The sequence below is a fragment of the Mycteria americana genome, chromosome 15 (assembly GCF_035582795.1).
Source record: "Mycteria americana isolate JAX WOST 10 ecotype Jacksonville Zoo and Gardens chromosome 15, USCA_MyAme_1.0, whole genome shotgun sequence".
Lineage (NCBI taxonomy): Eukaryota > Metazoa > Chordata > Aves > Ciconiiformes > Ciconiidae > Mycteria > Mycteria americana.
In genome coordinates, this window is record NC_134379.1 from 8,040,649 (window position 1) to 8,056,057 (window position 15,409).

The following is a 15,409-nucleotide window of genomic DNA, read 5'->3' on the forward strand; positions in this document are numbered from 1 at the left end:
TGCCTGGCCATGCCAGCTGGGTGCTCTGGGTCCCTGCGGAGCTGGCTGCACATACCTGTCCTACCTGAAGCAGTCCCAGCTGCAAGAGTTCTCTAGAAGTCATTCAGAAAATGAGGGGGCAGATGGGCTATGAGAAGAGGGGAGAGCTGGAGATGGCTCATGCCTGGATTTGCCTGGCTTAGGTGTACCAGCATAGGGGGAATAAAGCCTTGTTCTTAAAAACCCTCTTGCTGGCTTAAATTCTTCTGTGTGTGCTTGTGAGAAAGCCACGAACCCAGGTGGCTTAACATAACAAAGTACTACAGAGGTTTTGAGCAGCTTTGCTTCTTGCCTGTCAGGGAGTTGGCCTGTCCTTGCTGGAAGTTTGGCCTCGTTGAAGTCTCTGGCAAAAGTGCTGTTATCTTGGAGGTCCCTTGTAAAAGTACCTGGTTCCACAACGGTCCTTTCTGCTATTACTGCCGGCTCTTTGTGATCCCTGATTGTGCAGGCACTGTGTAGCAGCTCAGATCTCTGTTGTCCTACTGCCCCTTGCACCAGCCCGCTTGTCTTTTAGCTGAGCAGCTCAGGCTTGGGGAGGACGAGAAGCGGTGCTGGTGTTTCATCTGCTCTCCTCCTGCTCTCGTGCCAGGTACGAGTCTGGGGACCATGTGGCAGTGTACCCAGCCAACGACTCTTCTCTGGTGAATCAGATTGGTGAGATCCTGGGCACGGATCTGGACACGATCATGTCCCTAAACAATTTGGACGGTGAGTATGGATCACCCCCGAGTGTCAGCAGTTCTCCTTCAGCTATGGCCTCTGTCCTTCCCACCAGAGCAGGAGCCAGATCACCTCCAGGTCCCGTAGGGCACCTCCAGGCAGAGACATCCTGTGGCCGCTCCGAATGCCTTGCCATTTTAGCAGTGGCACAGAGCCCGCTTGCTGAGAGCCAGCTGAAGTGGGTCAGTTGTGAAACGTACTTAGTGTGCCCATTCAACAACAAATTATGTAACAGCACACTCCTAATTACAGAGCATCAGCCCGCCAGAGCATCCCTCTGCCGCAGCAGCCCCGGAGCTCAACAGGGGCATTAATGTCTGAGATGCTGTTATTCAGGCCTTGGAGGAGGCACAGGCTTGGGGACTGAACTGCCAGGAGGGAACACTTGTGCTGGTACAAAGAGCTGCTCTTGGGCAGCGTTCCCAGCAGAGCTGGCCTCTGGCAGGAGGGAGATGGCAGCTGCTGCCCATCTTACTCCTGAAGCAGCGCAGCCTGACCTGAGGCATCAGATGTGCTGGCCCAGAAGCCTAAGGGAGCTCCTGGTTTCGAGAGAGCAAGTGGCTTTAATGCACTGCTGGAGCCTGCAGCCCCCTGTGCGGTGTCCCATGTTGTCTGGCCTCACACTGTCATTCCTCTCCCTTATGGACCTCTTAATTTGCTGAACTGAATGGCTCCAGCCTTGACTTTCCCAAGGGGGCTCTGAGCACAGCTGTCCATGGCTGAAGGAGACTAAGAACACTTTTGAGGCCAGATCTGAAAGAGGTGTAAGTGCATGAGGCCAAATTGGGCGTGGAGAACAGCTCTCCTGCTTGGTCTGGGAGTTTGCGGGGTGCCTCTGTGCATACATATCTCGGGGCAGAGAGCCCCGTTGGGGAGCACGGGGTATTTTTTTGCTGATAAGCTGTCAGGCAGCATCTGTGAAACACAAAATGAGCTACTGGGAGACATAGCTGCCTGGAGAGGGAGCTGCCCTGTCCTGGAGCTGCTTCAGTGTGGGATCGGGGCTTTGGCCAACAGGCTGATTCAGCCCTAGGGCTGTTCTCTCCTCCCTGAAGCCCGTTCCCCTGCTCTGTCTCGAGCTCTCATACGCTGCATGTAGCTGCTGGCATGAAATCTCTAACATAACAGCATGCAGTTGCTGATTTTCAATTTTTTTTTCTCTCCTTCTTCTCCAGAGGAATCAAATAAGAAACATCCCTTCCCCTGCCCCACGTCCTACCGTACAGCCCTGACGTACTACCTGGACATCACCAACCCGCCCCGCACCAATGTCCTCTACGAGCTGGCCCAGTACGCCACGGATGCTGGCGAGCAGGAGCGCCTCCGCAAAATGGCATCGTCTGCTGCTGAGGGGAAGGTGAGAGCTGTGGCCTTCCCAGCAAAGCTGCTGGGTTGAACTGGGTGCTGGGGGATCCCTAAAAGGGATCCAGGACTGTTGGGCACCACATGCAGAGAGCTGAGGGAGTGTTTGCCAGCCGCGTAGAGAAGTCGTCACGTGTATGCCCTCCTTGCCTACAGGCTCTCTACCTCAGCTGGGTGGTGGAGGCCCGGAGGAACATCCTGGCCATTCTGCAGGACATCCCCTCGCTGCGTCCCCCCATCGACCACTTGTGTGAGCTCCTGCCCCGCCTGCAGGCCCGCTACTACTCCATTGCCTCCTCCTCCAAGGTGAGCATGCTTCCAGCAGGGACTGAGGCTGCTGAGAGACCGCTTCAGCTGCAGCTCCAGAGTGCCACAGTCCCATCCTCAGCTGGGGACTGGACACGGGGAACTTGCCCTGGTGACGCTTTCTGTGAGGGGGGCAGCTTTAGTTCTCTCTATGCATGAGAAGAGGGGGTTATCCCAACTTCCGCAGGGTCTGCAGAGGGTCCCACACTGCAGCCAGCTGCGCCCTGATACCACCACCCTCCCTGCAGCCCTGCTCCTCTTCGCCTGTAGGCCTTGCTTTCAGGGCTTGGCAGCAAGGTGGAATTTTAGGGGTTGGTCAAAATTCACTCTTTACTTTGTGCCTGAAGCCCTGAGGTTGTTGGCAATACCAAGGGAAGCCGAGTGGTCCTGTGACGAGTCGGGCACAAGACAGAAGCCACATGTGGGGCGTGCTGGGAGGTTTGATCTGCCAGGGGAGGAATAGCGGTCCCAGCATTAACATTAGGTTAAACTTCTACCCACCCCTGAGCACAAGGGACTGAGCTGTGGGGTTGCTGGGGCTCCCTCTCTGCCTGGCGCTAACATTCCTTCCCTGCAGGTTCACCCCAATGCCATCCACATCTGTGCCGTGACAGTGGAGTACGAGACCAAGACGGGACGCGTGAACAAAGGGGTGGCCACCAACTGGCTAAAGAACAAGGTGCCCGATGAGAACAGGAGCAACTCCCTGGTGCCCATGTACGTCAGGAAGTCGCAGTTCCGCCTGCCCTTCAAACCCAGCACGCCCGTCATCATGATCGGACCGGGAACTGGCATAGCCCCCTTCATCGGCTTCATTCAGGAGCGAGCCTGGCTGAAGCAGCAAGGTGAGTGCCCAGAAACTTCCCTGGGGCCTGGAGCTGCTGCAGGACGGTGCTCTGCGGGGCCAGCTGGTGCCTCCAAGGTGCAGCTTGTGCTGCTCACATCGCTGAAGGGTCTAGCAAAAAGCAGAGGCGGTGGAGCAGGGTGAACAGCAGCTAAGTGTTTTTGCCCAGCACGAGGATGCTTTGGCCTCCTCTTGGCCACAGAGGGTGTTTGGCAGGGCAGATAGACCTGAGCCAGTTCTCTGACCTCTGCCACCACGTTTCTGAATAACCACAGTCAAGTCACTTGTACCTGTGTGCTTTAGAAATGAGTCTTTCTGGGAATCGGTCTCGAGCTTCCCCTTATAAACAGAATCACAGTCACGCAGCTCTGCCTCCTCCGGGTTGGTAGGACAAGGGGAGGTGGGGAGGACAGGCTTGGGGGCTGCAGAGGGCCAGCTGATGGGCGCTGTGTGACTGCAGGCAAAGAGGTGGGCGAGACGGTGCTTTACTATGGCTGCCGCCATGAGCATGAGGACTACCTGTACCGTGAGGAGCTGGCCCGCTTCCATCAGGAGGGAGTCCTCACCCAGCTCAACGTCGCCTTCTCCAGGGACCAGGCCGAGAAGGTACCACTCTAGTCCCCCAGCCACTTGCTCGTGCTGCCCACCTCGCTCCCAGCCGTGGCAGCGGGGGAAGAAAAGGCCCCGAGGGCTGGAGACTCCCAGCCTGGAGCCTCGCTGCTAGGGAAGGCCCATGGTGGTCGTAGGAGCACCCAGCACCTCCACTGTCTTGTGGAGCCGCGAGCACAGGCTTGGCTTCCCCTCCCTCGCCGTGGCCTGTGGCGTGGGGGCTCTGCTCCTCTCGCCTCACTCCCGCCTTGTTTCCTGCCAGGTTTACGTTCAGCACTTACTGAAGAAGAACAAGGAACATATCTGGAAGCTGGTTAATGAGGGAAACGCTCATATCTACGTGTGCGGGTAAGTCTGGTGTCAGGGAAGGGACTTTGGGGAAACGGGCCTATTCTCAGGAAAACGAGTGTGACTCGGTTTACCCACTTGCGCATTACAAGCCCTGGGAGGGTTACGCTGTCCTTGTTCCAGGGGAGGGCAAGCGGCCAGGCAGATGGGCTGGGGTGGGCAAACCGTCTGTGTTCGGGTGTTGAGGTGACCGGGGCTCTGTGGCTCTGGTGTGTTACTGCCTCGCTCACGGTCCCCTTGTTTCCAGTGATGCTCGCAACATGGCCCGGGACGTGCAGAACACCTTCTACGAGATCGTGGCCGAGTTCGGGAACATGAGCCAGCCCCAGGCCGTGGACTATGTAAAGAAACTGATGACGAAGGGCCGCTACTCTTTGGATGTCTGGAGCTAAGAGCGGGGCTGATGGGGCCAGGGAGAGAATGGGTCCCCAGGCGTGGGCCCGTGGGAGGTGGAAAGTGCCTGCTCGCCCGCTGCTGCTGTGGGTGACAGTGTCGTCCCCAGCCCACAGCTACCCCAGTGTCACTCCCAACCCCTCCTGGGCCACAGCAGCTCCCCGGGGCAGGCTGTGTACCCTGGGGGCTGGAAGGGGTTGAGAGGGGGAAGGGGGTAGCTGGGGCTGTTGTCCAGGAGCCACAGTGCCCCCAGCACCCCAGGGAGCACCTCATGGCGCCAGCGTTTGCCTTGAGGTCAGGGACACAGCTGATGTGGGGCAGGAGGGACGGACGGTGCCGGAGGAACCCCAACATGAGGTGTTGCCTTATCCCCGGGGGCTGGAGACCACCCTGGCCTGCCGGCACGGGCAGCGTGGGGACGGCAGAGGGGTGGAGGAGCCGGCAGCCCCCCGTGCTGTGGGTTTGGTGTGAGGGCACGGCCTGGGGCAGCGATCTGTCCTCGCCTCCCTCCCGCCCTGTTTGGCCATCTCTAGGATGTGGGGCTGGCAGCTGGCTCTGGGCACAGAGCTGCCCCACGCCACCAGGACCCCGCTGACACCCCGCTCCTTTCCCCTGCTGCCCGCCTTCGCTCCAGCACGCCGTGGGGAGAGGATGGCTCCTCTCCCCTCTGGAAGAGACCCGGTCTTGGGGGGTCTCAGTCCGCAGGGGCCCTGCTTGCTCCCTGGGGTCCTGCAGCCGGCAGCTCCCCTGTGCCCAGCCCCTCCCTCATGCTGTGTACGGTCATTTTTTTAAATAGTTTTTATTTTAACATCTTTGTGATTTAATCATGGAAAAAAAAAAAAAAACCCAACCAAAAACTTTCAGGTTGTCCAATGACTGTAAATTATTTAAATACATTTGCCCTTGGAATAAAAATACTGTTTCTGTAGTTTGCTTCCTGCCCTCTCTCTGCTCAGCCAGAGGGAGGCAGGAGGAGCAAAGGCTGCTCACCAGGAGGAAGCCTGGGGACCAGGCAGCAACTCTGGGTTTAGGCTGAGCTGGAGCTGGGGGCAGTCCTGACCCTGGGGTGCTGAGCCCTGGCCAGGCGGTGAGGACGGCAGCGGGGATGGACGGCTCTGGGCTGAGGCACAGCCGTGCTAGATGTGCTCTTTGGTTCCCAACACTTCAGGAGTTCCCGGGGGTAGTACAGGGCTTCTCTTCCCCCAGTCTGCAGGGACACTGCAGAGGTCCTGCTTGGCTCCTTGGGTGGCCAAAGCCCTGGCCACAGCCTGTGACACGGGGCTGTGCAGGCCCGGGGGTGCCACGGGAGGGAGCTCGCAGCACTGCCCTCCTGTCCCCACTGCACCCCGGGCTGGCGTGGGGGCACTTGGCGATGGCTTTTCTTCCCTCCTCCTGACACGTTGCGTCAGGGCCCAGTGCCCGATGAGCCAAAACTGCAGAGCAGAGCACACGAGCTGTTCCGAGACCACCCTGGTGACCCAAGGCAGCACCTTCCCTTTATTTTTACACGTGCATCCTCCAGAGATGCGAGACCAGGGTGCTGTTTGTACGGCTCCAGCGTGAAGCCTGGTTCAGGCTCGTGGTGCTCCCACCCCCCCAGTGCCACAGCTCCTCCACCTCAGCCCCCTCTGCCCGGCAGCTTGAAGGTAGAGGAGGAACCGGGGCATGACACACCCTGGAAGCCAGCATTTTTGCATGGCCTCCAGCAGCCCTTTAAAGTAAAGAGGGCAGCCAGGGCAGCGATTGCTTTTGCAGCCTGTGAGATGTGAGGGTCTCTCTGCCTCCAACACGCAGGGGCTGCCCTGGCTGCAGGGCTGGGGAGAGCTGTGGTCACCCCGGGGGCTGTGCAAGAGGCAGCTGTCAGCCCTGAACCCCACCGTGTCCCGAGGGAGCTGACACAAGCCGGGCTGCCCGCGGTGGGGTGGGGAACGCTAGCAGAGCTGGGCTTGGCCCCAGAGAACCATCTTGAGGGCAGAGGGAAGGGGAGCAGCTGTCCCAGGCACCCTGCTCTCCTGGAGGAGGAAGGCAGACGGAACAGGAGTTGCAGGGTGCTCCTGACTCCAGGCGAGCGACTCGGGCACGGATCCAGCACCGCAGTGAATGCAGTCTATTTGCGAGCAGGCCCCAAGATCTGTCCCACACCCAGGCTTCCAAGGAACGGTGAGACACCAGAGTCCGGACGGCATCGAGGAGATAGGGATGGGAGATGGAGCCGGTAGGGAGAAACAGTCCTGACCCCCACGCTGCCCCCTTCAATTCCGCTTCGTGTTTTTGTTCTTGTTCTGAAACTTCTGGTGGACTACACGGAGGGTGGTGAAGAAGTTCCCCAGGAAGAGGATGAAGAAGGGGAGGCCGCACATGAGGACCTGCGGGAACCGCACAGGCAAAAGTCAGCAGGAGGGACCAGCCTGGGGCATCCCCCTCCCCAGGGCAGCTGCCTGGGAGCCCCCTTACCTGCCACTCCTTGCATTCCGGGTGCTGGATCATGCGGAAGAGGGTGACAGCGTTGTAGAGCTGCCAGAACTGCAGGAGAGAGGAGATTTTAGGGGAGTTTCTGCTTTCAGAGGCTCATCCAGCTGCTTCCTCCGGGCACAAACCCCAGGCAGACCTCACGCGAGGCCAGCCCACCCCAGCACGCACGGAAACCCCGTCCAGGCTCAGGGCTAGAGGACTCGTCCCCAGAGGAGCCCAGCTAGGACATCTGCCCCTTTCTTGCCACCTTCTGGAGCCCAACGGCCAGGAGGAAGCCTCAGACCAGCCTACTGCTTTTGGCCATCGGCCTAAGTGATCTGACCAAGGAAGAACTGGACCTTCAGCAACAGCAGCTCACAGCTGAAGCTCAGAAGGGTTTTGGAAGGATTCTCAGAGCCGGCCCCTCTGCTGTATTTTGCACGTCACTTGAGCACTTGGCAGAACTACCCCAGGTCCTCTCCATCTCACTAGCTGAGTCGTGGAGATGGTGGGTGCTTTGGAGGAAAAGAAAAGGCTCAGCATTTGTTGAAAGCATTTCCCTGCCCCTGGCATCTCCGTATCGCAGGGCGGCAGCAGCCTGCAGGGACCTGTGTGATGTCCAGGCCGCCAAGCGCAGCCGGGAACAGGGCACGATCCGCTCCCACCTGAGGCTCTGGCCTCTTGCAGGTCCCCGCAAGGATCGGTGCACACTCACCTGCCCAAAGAAGAGGAAGGGAAGCAGGAACGTGAGGCCTCTCCACATCCAGGACTGGAAGCCCTCTGCAAAGGACGAAGGTTTGCATGGGGACCCGAGAACGCACGAGCTGGGGGACTGGACGGAGCCCAGCTCCTGAGGTCGTGGGCAGGGAGGTTTAGTGGCCACCCCGTGCCTGGCTGAGAGGGCCCTGCCAGGCTAACGCAGCCTCGCCACGGGCGCTTGTACTCGCAGGGAGGACGGCGGCAGGGATTCCTGCCCTAGGCTAACGTGGGCCTCTCTGGAGGAAGCTGCTCTGGCAGAGCTGCCCTCGCCTGCAGCTGCTGTCCCTCACCCGAGCGCTTGCTGTCTCAGGGGCCGGGGAGGTGGCAGCCTGCAAGTACGTGGGGTGTTGGAGGGATGTTTCATGCCTGAAGCAGCTTCCTGGGGGAAGCTTGGATGCCAGGACTCACATCCACCGCTACCTCACCTCCCGAGGGAGCCAGCCATGGGCTGGTGGCCCCAGGAGAGCAGGAGGAGGAGGGAGGCATCCAGCCTACGGGATGCTGCTGCCTCACAGGAGATGCTGCTTTCAGAGCTTTGGCTTTATTTGCAGCTTTTACAGTTTCTGCCACTGACAAACCACTGTCAGACTAACCTCAAAACAAAAAGAACTGTCACCATCGCCTTCAACAGAAACCACAGCTCCCAGTTAGCTGAGCACCAGTCTGGTGCTGGGAGGGAGGCTGCTAGCAGCCACAGGCCCTGCGGCAACGGCCGGTCCAGTTGGACTGGGACGATCGGTAAGGGAAGATCCCGGCTTACCCACAGTCAGATCCATGTTGTGCCTCTCGCCCAGCGCTCGCAGCCGGTACAAGCACCCGCTCTGATAGTAGTACTGGAGGAACTGCACAAAGCCTGCAAGGAGAGCGTGGCTCCCGTCAGCAGGTGCCCAGGCATCATCCCCTGGCCCCAGCACCAGCCCGGCTCCGAGATGACGCTGCACACAAAGCCTGTCCCAGCGCCAGGGCGGTGGAAAAGGGCCGAGGGAAAACCCAGGTGAGCCAAGAGCTGTGAGCAGCCTCAGCTGGGTCTCTGCACGTCACAGCTGCGGTCCCAGCCCTCTGTCCCAGCACACGTGGCAGCACTTACTCTGGTACATGGAGAAGGAGAGGAACTGGTTCCTGAACATCTGGTACATGAGCCCGTCCGGCCTGCAGAGAGACGATGCTGGCTGGGGAATGTGGGGCTGAGAGGGGACGCAGCCAGCCCTGCCTGCCGCACAGCCGGGTAACAGCACTCTGCCTCACCCCAGCTCCCAAACAGGGGTTTGAGACAGCCCTTCCCCAAGAATTGCAATGCAGGGCATCGTGATTCCCAGCCCAGGGACCCTGCCTGCACTGCCTGCCGTGCGAAGGTGCTGACGGCTGCTTTTGTTTAGGGTGCTTGGGCCTGGAGAGGACCGTGCGGAGCTGACTGTTAGACCACGACATCCACAGAGCAGGACTGCGGCCATGGGTTAGGGCAGTGAAGGCCCCTTCGTCTGAGCTGGCCGCAGCCCGAGCAGCCGGGGTCTCTGCAGCCAAGAGAGGGGGGGACGCAGACTTACCACGTCAGCATGACACCTGAGAGGAAGGTGGAGACGTAGTGATGGAAAACCCACCAGCCTTTGATTCTGGAAGGCAGACACAGAGAAGGGGTGTCAGGTCTCGAGCATGAATTAAGACCCGAACCCACACCAGGAGAGCAGCGGCAGCCCAGTGCCAGCCGCCCTCCAGCTCCCGGGGTAAGGCGAGGAGCAGGGCCGGTTACGAAACGGCTGTGCGTGGAGCAGGACCCAGCGCCTGCGGTCCAGGCGGCACCCAGGGGCCGGGCCTGCTCCAGCCGCTGCTCCACCTTCCCGCACCGCCTCTGCACAGGGAGTTCCTCCCGCCCCTGGCTCATTACCGGGGTGTGCTACACACCCTGAGTAGGAGGGAGCTGCTCCCTTGGGAAGCACGGAGCTACGGATGGTTCCCAACTCCCCCGCCCTGCAGAGAAGGACCAACTCACTGCACGCCCTCCTCCCCTAAGCCCAAGGGACTCACTTGGATCCGTTGTTGATCAAGATGCTCTCCCGGATGGTGAGGGTGCAGTAGTACCACACCAGCAGGAAGTTAAAGACAGCATCTGTCACCCTGGTGGGAAACAAAGCAGGATGTAAAGGCGGCAGCAGAGCCACTGCCTGTGCGTTGGGGGCACGGGCACCGAGACAGCCATCGCTGCAGGATGCCCACCCACCCTGCGGGCGGGAGACCTGCTTCTCCACCATCCAACATGGCCACAGTGAGACTGCAGCAGCCACAAAAGCCACCCCACCTTCAGGGCAGTGACCAGATCCTTTGTCAGGATCCCCTGTTCAGCTCTGGACCTTTTAGGACGGGAGAGGAGATCTCTGCCCGGCATCCAAGCCAGACTCACCTGGAGTTGAGGAGGAACCGACAGGAGAAGGACACGATGAGTAAGATGATGGTGAGGTAGAGCTTGAACTTCTCATACTCATCTTTATATGCAAACCTGCAGGGAAGCACAAGGACAGGCTTGGAGCAAGGTGGCTGCTGAAGCCCCTGCCCTCCCATCCCACCTGGCTGGACGAAAGTGATGCTCTGTTGGGAACCTGTGGGACACGCTCAGGAAAAACCTCATCCCCTGGGTATTTCTGAGAGGAGAGCACACCAGGCTGCTTTCACACAGGTGAGACGGCTTCAAGTCATCCCCCAACCACACCAACCTGGCGAGTGGCCCAGAGGGCTCTGGGGAGCTGGGCAGGTTGGCGTCTGCTCAGCTCTTCAAGGGGAGGCCTGGGGAACCGGGGGGGGACACAGGCTCCTGGCTGGGCACCTCTGCATTAGTGTCCCAGCGTGTGGGGAGCTCTTGTGGGCCAAAATCGGCCATTGGTGTTTCCCAAGGGAAGAGGAGGGGGCTTGCCAGCGGCTGCACAAGTCCCGAACATGGGGAAAGCTCGGACACAGCTTTGGTGGAGGATCCTATTTAGCTTGTCAGAGCTAACGCTCTGTCAGGAGCGTAAGGGGGAGTCAAGCACTCAGCTGGTTCTGGGAAAGGAAGCAGCGGACAGCCCGGGAAGGGAATCTGCACCAGGCGAGTCAAGCCAGCCACGTGTCTGCACGTGCGGCAGCTCAGCCCAGGAGTTGTTGTTTCCTGGTGACAAGGGAACCCCAAGCCAGGCAAAGCGCACGGCAGTAGTGACGAGAGCGCCGTACTTGGCCTGCTTGCTGAGCAGCGTGACGTTCACGTTCCCGAGCACCAGACTCAGGTACAACCTGGGGAGAGAGCAGAGGCATTAGGACAGGCGCCTGCCCGGGAGCTGGCAGCGCTGCTGCGGAGGCGAGGCAGAGCCGTGCCCTGTCGTGCCACCGCTGAGGCCGTGGGGCTGGGAACGAGCCCCCAGCTGTTTTCCACTCGGAGCTGCCAGGCGGCGTGACTGGCGCAAACGCTCTGGCATCTCCTCCCAAGGGCAGGGGGACAGGCGGCCGAGCACACGCCCCACCTCCCGCAGGCACCGGGGTGTTCACCGGGGCTCCCCCCGGCGCACGGCTGCCGTTCAAGGGCAGGTGAAGGCCACGAGCAGGCAGAGCAGCGAGGGGGACGAGGGCAGCGCGGCAGAGGCTCAGCCTGGCTGCTGCCCAGGCATCCTCCGGGGAGCCCGAGTGGGGCAGCATGGCTGTGACACCACTGGGAGCAGGGTGACAGCAGGCTGTGCCTTGCGGCGTTACAGCCGCAGGGAGGCAGAGGGAGGACCTGGCGTTTCACCCAGAGACGAGGCGTCTTTTACCCGTTCTTCTTTGGCAGATAGGCCTCCATCTCAAAGAAGACGTTCTGCCTCTCTTTTATTAGGCTCTGGGTCTCTTGGATGGACTCCTCCTGTTCGGGACTCATGTGGGTTTTGCATCTGGGGAGGAAGCACAGGCGCTGGCATCAGGATAGCCTCCGTAAGACAATCAGCACGTGCTGACACTTGATACAGGACTGTCTCAGGCAAGGACACCCCAAGGACAGGGAAGATGGACTGGAGGCGGTCCACGACTGCATCTGCAGGGTGAGCTCCGCTGTCAGGCTGGGATGTTGCTTGAGAAAAGGAAGCAGGAATGAGAGCGAGGTGAGGCCAGATGGGTTTTCCCCTCAAGGAAGGATGGAGAGAGCTTTGTGCGGGCCGGGGGGCACTTCAAGTTACCTGCAAAGCCCTTGCAAGCTCTGAACTGCAAACAAGGCTCAAACTGGGGCAGAGGAAAGGGAAGCTGAGGAAGATCTGCCTGGGTGAGTCCAGACCTCCACAGCACTTTGCTATCAGTGAGGCTGCAGTAATGTTTGTAGTGGAGACAGAGCCACGAGATGAGTTCAATAGCCCCGTCCTTGCCGCTCTCCCCTCCCGTCCCGCCCCGTGTCATCGCAGGACACCAACTTACTTTTTGAGGGACAATGACAGCTCCTTCAGCCGCTTCTTCTGCCGTGCGATGGAGCTGGAGATCCCGTCCTGGAGCTTGGTTAGCTCCTCAAGTTTCTGCTTGTACAGCTTGTGATTATCCTGGGAAGGAGAGACCGACATGCATTACAGCTGCCTGCCCAGCCGTCCCTGTCCTTGGGTCCCCCGTGGGGGCATCTGTTGATGTATCTGTTAAAATTTGTCTCTAACTTCACCTGCACAGCAGGCTGGGTAAGACAAGAGGTGGCTGCAGAAGGCCAGGCGTGTCTGGGGACAGCCTGCAGCCATCCCTGCTTCCCTGGGGGCAGAAGCAGCCGCCGAGGACGTCCATCCCCAATCCCAAGGAAGTTATCTACAGGTGCAGGCACATCCCCACGGCACAGCCCGGTCCTGCCCTCGCACATGGCTTGTGTCCGGCCCCCCTCCAGCTGCGGGCTGTGAAAGTCCAGCCCGCAACACGGTCTCGCTCCGGGGACGCTCCCGTGGTTGGGAAACCATTTGCTGCAGCACAGGGGATAGGAAAGACTTGGGGAGAAAACACTGCTGGGGCCAGGGCTGCAACCGAGGGCCAGGGCCACCGGGAGCGGTGGCTTTGCTGGGACGGAACGAGCAGCTCACTCTGCCTGGAGCTTCGTGCAGCACCTGCCGCTGCCCCGACTCGTGGCTCTGGGGCTCCATCCCAAGCACCCCCCAGGGAAGCTGGAAGGAGCCCGTCAACGAGCCGGACAAAGGGGACAGACTTGCAGCAGGGCTGCGGCCAACTGCCCAGCTCCTCGTGCGGCGGTAACCCAACCGCACCTGGGTAAGGCTAGATGCCATTCTTCCGCTATATTTAGAAAGGAAAGGAGAGAGCGTGCTGGATCAATGCTTGTTCTTGTCCAGGTCAGCTGGAAAACAGCCTCACCTCGAGCACAGGCAACCTGAACGCCACCTCCACCAGGGAATTAAATGCTGCTCGCAACAACCCTTGGACTAGACCTTGACACACACACGTTTTAGCCTCCGTAGCTCTTATCGAGCACTTTATCAGCAGATCTCAGAGCTGTTCCCAAAGGAGAAAGGTGAAACCGAGACGCAGAGGAGGGAAACAACTCGTTCTCCCTCCGGTGACAAGCAGCAGCAGGGTGGGAACGGATCCCAGATAGCGCCGGCTCCCCCAGCAGTGATTTATGTCCCCGATCTCTCACGGGACGTTCCCTGCTCGACCATCGAGCTTTCCTGCTCCCATCTAGAGTCACCTCCTTCCCTTGTTCTGGTGTTAACCGAGAGCAAGCGGCTTTTGTGACAGCTCCTTTAGCGGTGCCAGCCCGGGCCCCGCCGCTCTGCACGCCATCCGAGCACCACGCGTGGACACAGCCTCGATCAGGAGCCACCCCAGGAGAAGGTTTCCAAAGGAAAGGGCCGTCGCGCTGCGAGGGCCGGCAGCGCGTGGCCGCATGCAGGGTTCAAAGCGGGCGGCCCCGGACATCCACGCAACCCCTATGGAGCAAGAGGAGGTTTCTCAAAGCCTCCCTTGCCCCAGATCTGGGCACAGCTGCGGCGTGTCCGCAACAACATCCGCTTCGCCCTGCTCCCTGCGGGGAAGGAGGGGGAAAGGGAACTGGTGCAGATGCAGCTGACTGATCTGAACGGCAGCAGAAGACGGTTAGCCAACCTTTTCCTTGGGTGACCCCGGTCTGAGCTGAATCCTGCCCACTCCTTCCCCTGGCAGCGAGTGCCCTGGGGATTACACAAAGCAGGTGGAAATGTCTCCGATACCAGTCACCTTCCCGGCACAGAGCCCCCGGACAGCCCCGGCGGGTGACAGGGCACCGCAGGGAGGGTGCCCGGGGTCGAGGGACGAGGCGCCTGGCTGTAGCATGACCAGATTCCTGACTGCCTCTGCTCCGCTGGCCGGCTCCCCTGCGAGGCTGGCTTCAGGCTTGCAGGAGCCGGGCTGAGAGGAGCAGTAAGGAGCGTGAAACAGCATCTGCACGCCTCGCTCGTGGCCGTGCCAGGCCAGGCCAGGCCAGGCAGCGCCGCTCACGGCCTTCAAAAACCCGGAGATCTCGCCTCTCCCCGCCACCTCCCTGGCGGGCTGGGTAATTAGACTGACCAGCCCTGGCAAGTTCCCGCTCTGGCCAAAGCCCCGCGTCCAGGCGAGGCTTTAAGCAGGTCCCCGGCGGTGCCCGGCGCAGCCTGGCACCCCCTGCCCCGCCCGGAAACCCTTTTCCCAGGGCGCAAGGGCTCGTTTATGAGCCGCAGCCGAGGGCTGGGGCAGGGCCACACGGGGAAAAGCGACCGGGACCCAAGCAGGGAGACCCGCGGCTCCCGTTAGGGATGTTGCCGGGGCACCCGTCGCCTCCGCCCCCGGTGACAGTAACCCCGGGGTGCCCCGGCTCGGCGGGAGGGGTCCCTCGCCCAAACGCTGCCCCGGCAGAGGTTAACGATCCCCCGGGCGCTTCGGGGGCGAGGCGAGCCCTGATGCAACGGCGGCCCCGTCCCTCCGCGCACGGCCCCGACCGCTGGTTGCCCAACCGCTGGCTGAGGTCGCCGGGCCGGGGTCTTCCGGGGCAAGCGGCCGGCCTCCAGCGCGGGGGGGGGGGGGGACGACGACGGGGACGGGACACGGGACATGGCCGGGAGCCGGCTCCGCTCGGGCTCTCGGGGACCGTGGCCGGCGGGGTGCGGCTGCCCGCGGGCGCGGCGACGGTACCTGGATGCGCTGGTAGCCGTCCTGCAGCTCCTCCCACTCCCGCAGGCACTCGGCGGCCGAGGCCCCGCAGGCCATGGCGGCGATGGCGGCGGGCGACCGGCCCCGGCCCGCGGCGCTGGGCTGCGCTGGGCGGCCGCGCCCCCCGCCCCGCTTCCGGGCACGCCCCGGCGGGGGCGGGGCCGGGACCAGAGGGGGCGGGGCCAGTGTGCGCCTGCCCTTCCCGGTGGGCAGCGGCCCGGGATGAGGGGGAGGGGAAGGCGAGCGCGGACCTTTCCCGGGCGCACCGGGCTTCTCCGAAGCTCGGAGGGCCGGCCCGCTGTCCGCCCGGGCGGTTCTTGGCGTCAGTGCCCCAACAGAAGGGTAAAGGCTGGCTAGCTCCGTCCCTGGCCGCGCGCGTTTGAATTACAAACCGAGGCCGATGATCTAAAACGAAAAGCCCCGGTAAATCCTTCGCACGGAGCGCAAGGA

At 61.2% G+C, this 15,409-nt stretch overlaps 2 protein-coding genes across 3 annotated transcripts in view; one reads left to right on the forward strand and one right to left on the reverse strand.

The window, feature by feature from the left end:
- POR (cytochrome p450 oxidoreductase) overlaps positions 1-5,551 on the forward strand; it is a 29,063-nt gene extending 23,512 nt beyond the window's left edge. For both annotated transcript variants that reach the window (XM_075517641.1, XM_075517643.1), the window contains exons 10-16: positions 629-747; positions 1,935-2,116; positions 2,278-2,427; positions 3,005-3,272; positions 3,732-3,877; positions 4,143-4,228; positions 4,476-5,551. In XM_075517641.1, coding sequence (XP_075373756.1) covers positions 629-747; positions 1,935-2,116; positions 2,278-2,427; positions 3,005-3,272; positions 3,732-3,877; positions 4,143-4,228; positions 4,476-4,620 — 1,096 coding nt within the window. In that variant the 3' untranslated portion in view covers positions 4,621-5,551. The remainder of the gene's footprint in view (positions 1-628; positions 748-1,934; positions 2,117-2,277; positions 2,428-3,004; positions 3,273-3,731; positions 3,878-4,142; positions 4,229-4,475) is intronic.
- A 1,175-nt stretch (positions 5,552-6,726) lies between these two features.
- Positions 6,727-15,098, reverse strand: TMEM120A (transmembrane protein 120A). Its single transcript, XM_075517644.1, has 12 exons — positions 14,942-15,098; positions 12,230-12,348; positions 11,599-11,715; positions 11,027-11,086; positions 10,227-10,322; positions 9,854-9,943; positions 9,376-9,441; positions 8,919-8,980; positions 8,592-8,684; positions 7,788-7,852; positions 7,076-7,144; positions 6,727-6,987 (listed from the first exon to the last, which is right to left on the reverse strand). Exons 1-12 carry the CDS (start codon positions 15,014-15,016, stop codon positions 6,874-6,876), a joined length of 1,026 nt encoding a protein of 341 aa, XP_075373759.1. The 5' UTR covers positions 15,017-15,098; the 3' UTR covers positions 6,727-6,873.
- Between the last annotated feature and the right edge of the window lie 311 nt (positions 15,099-15,409).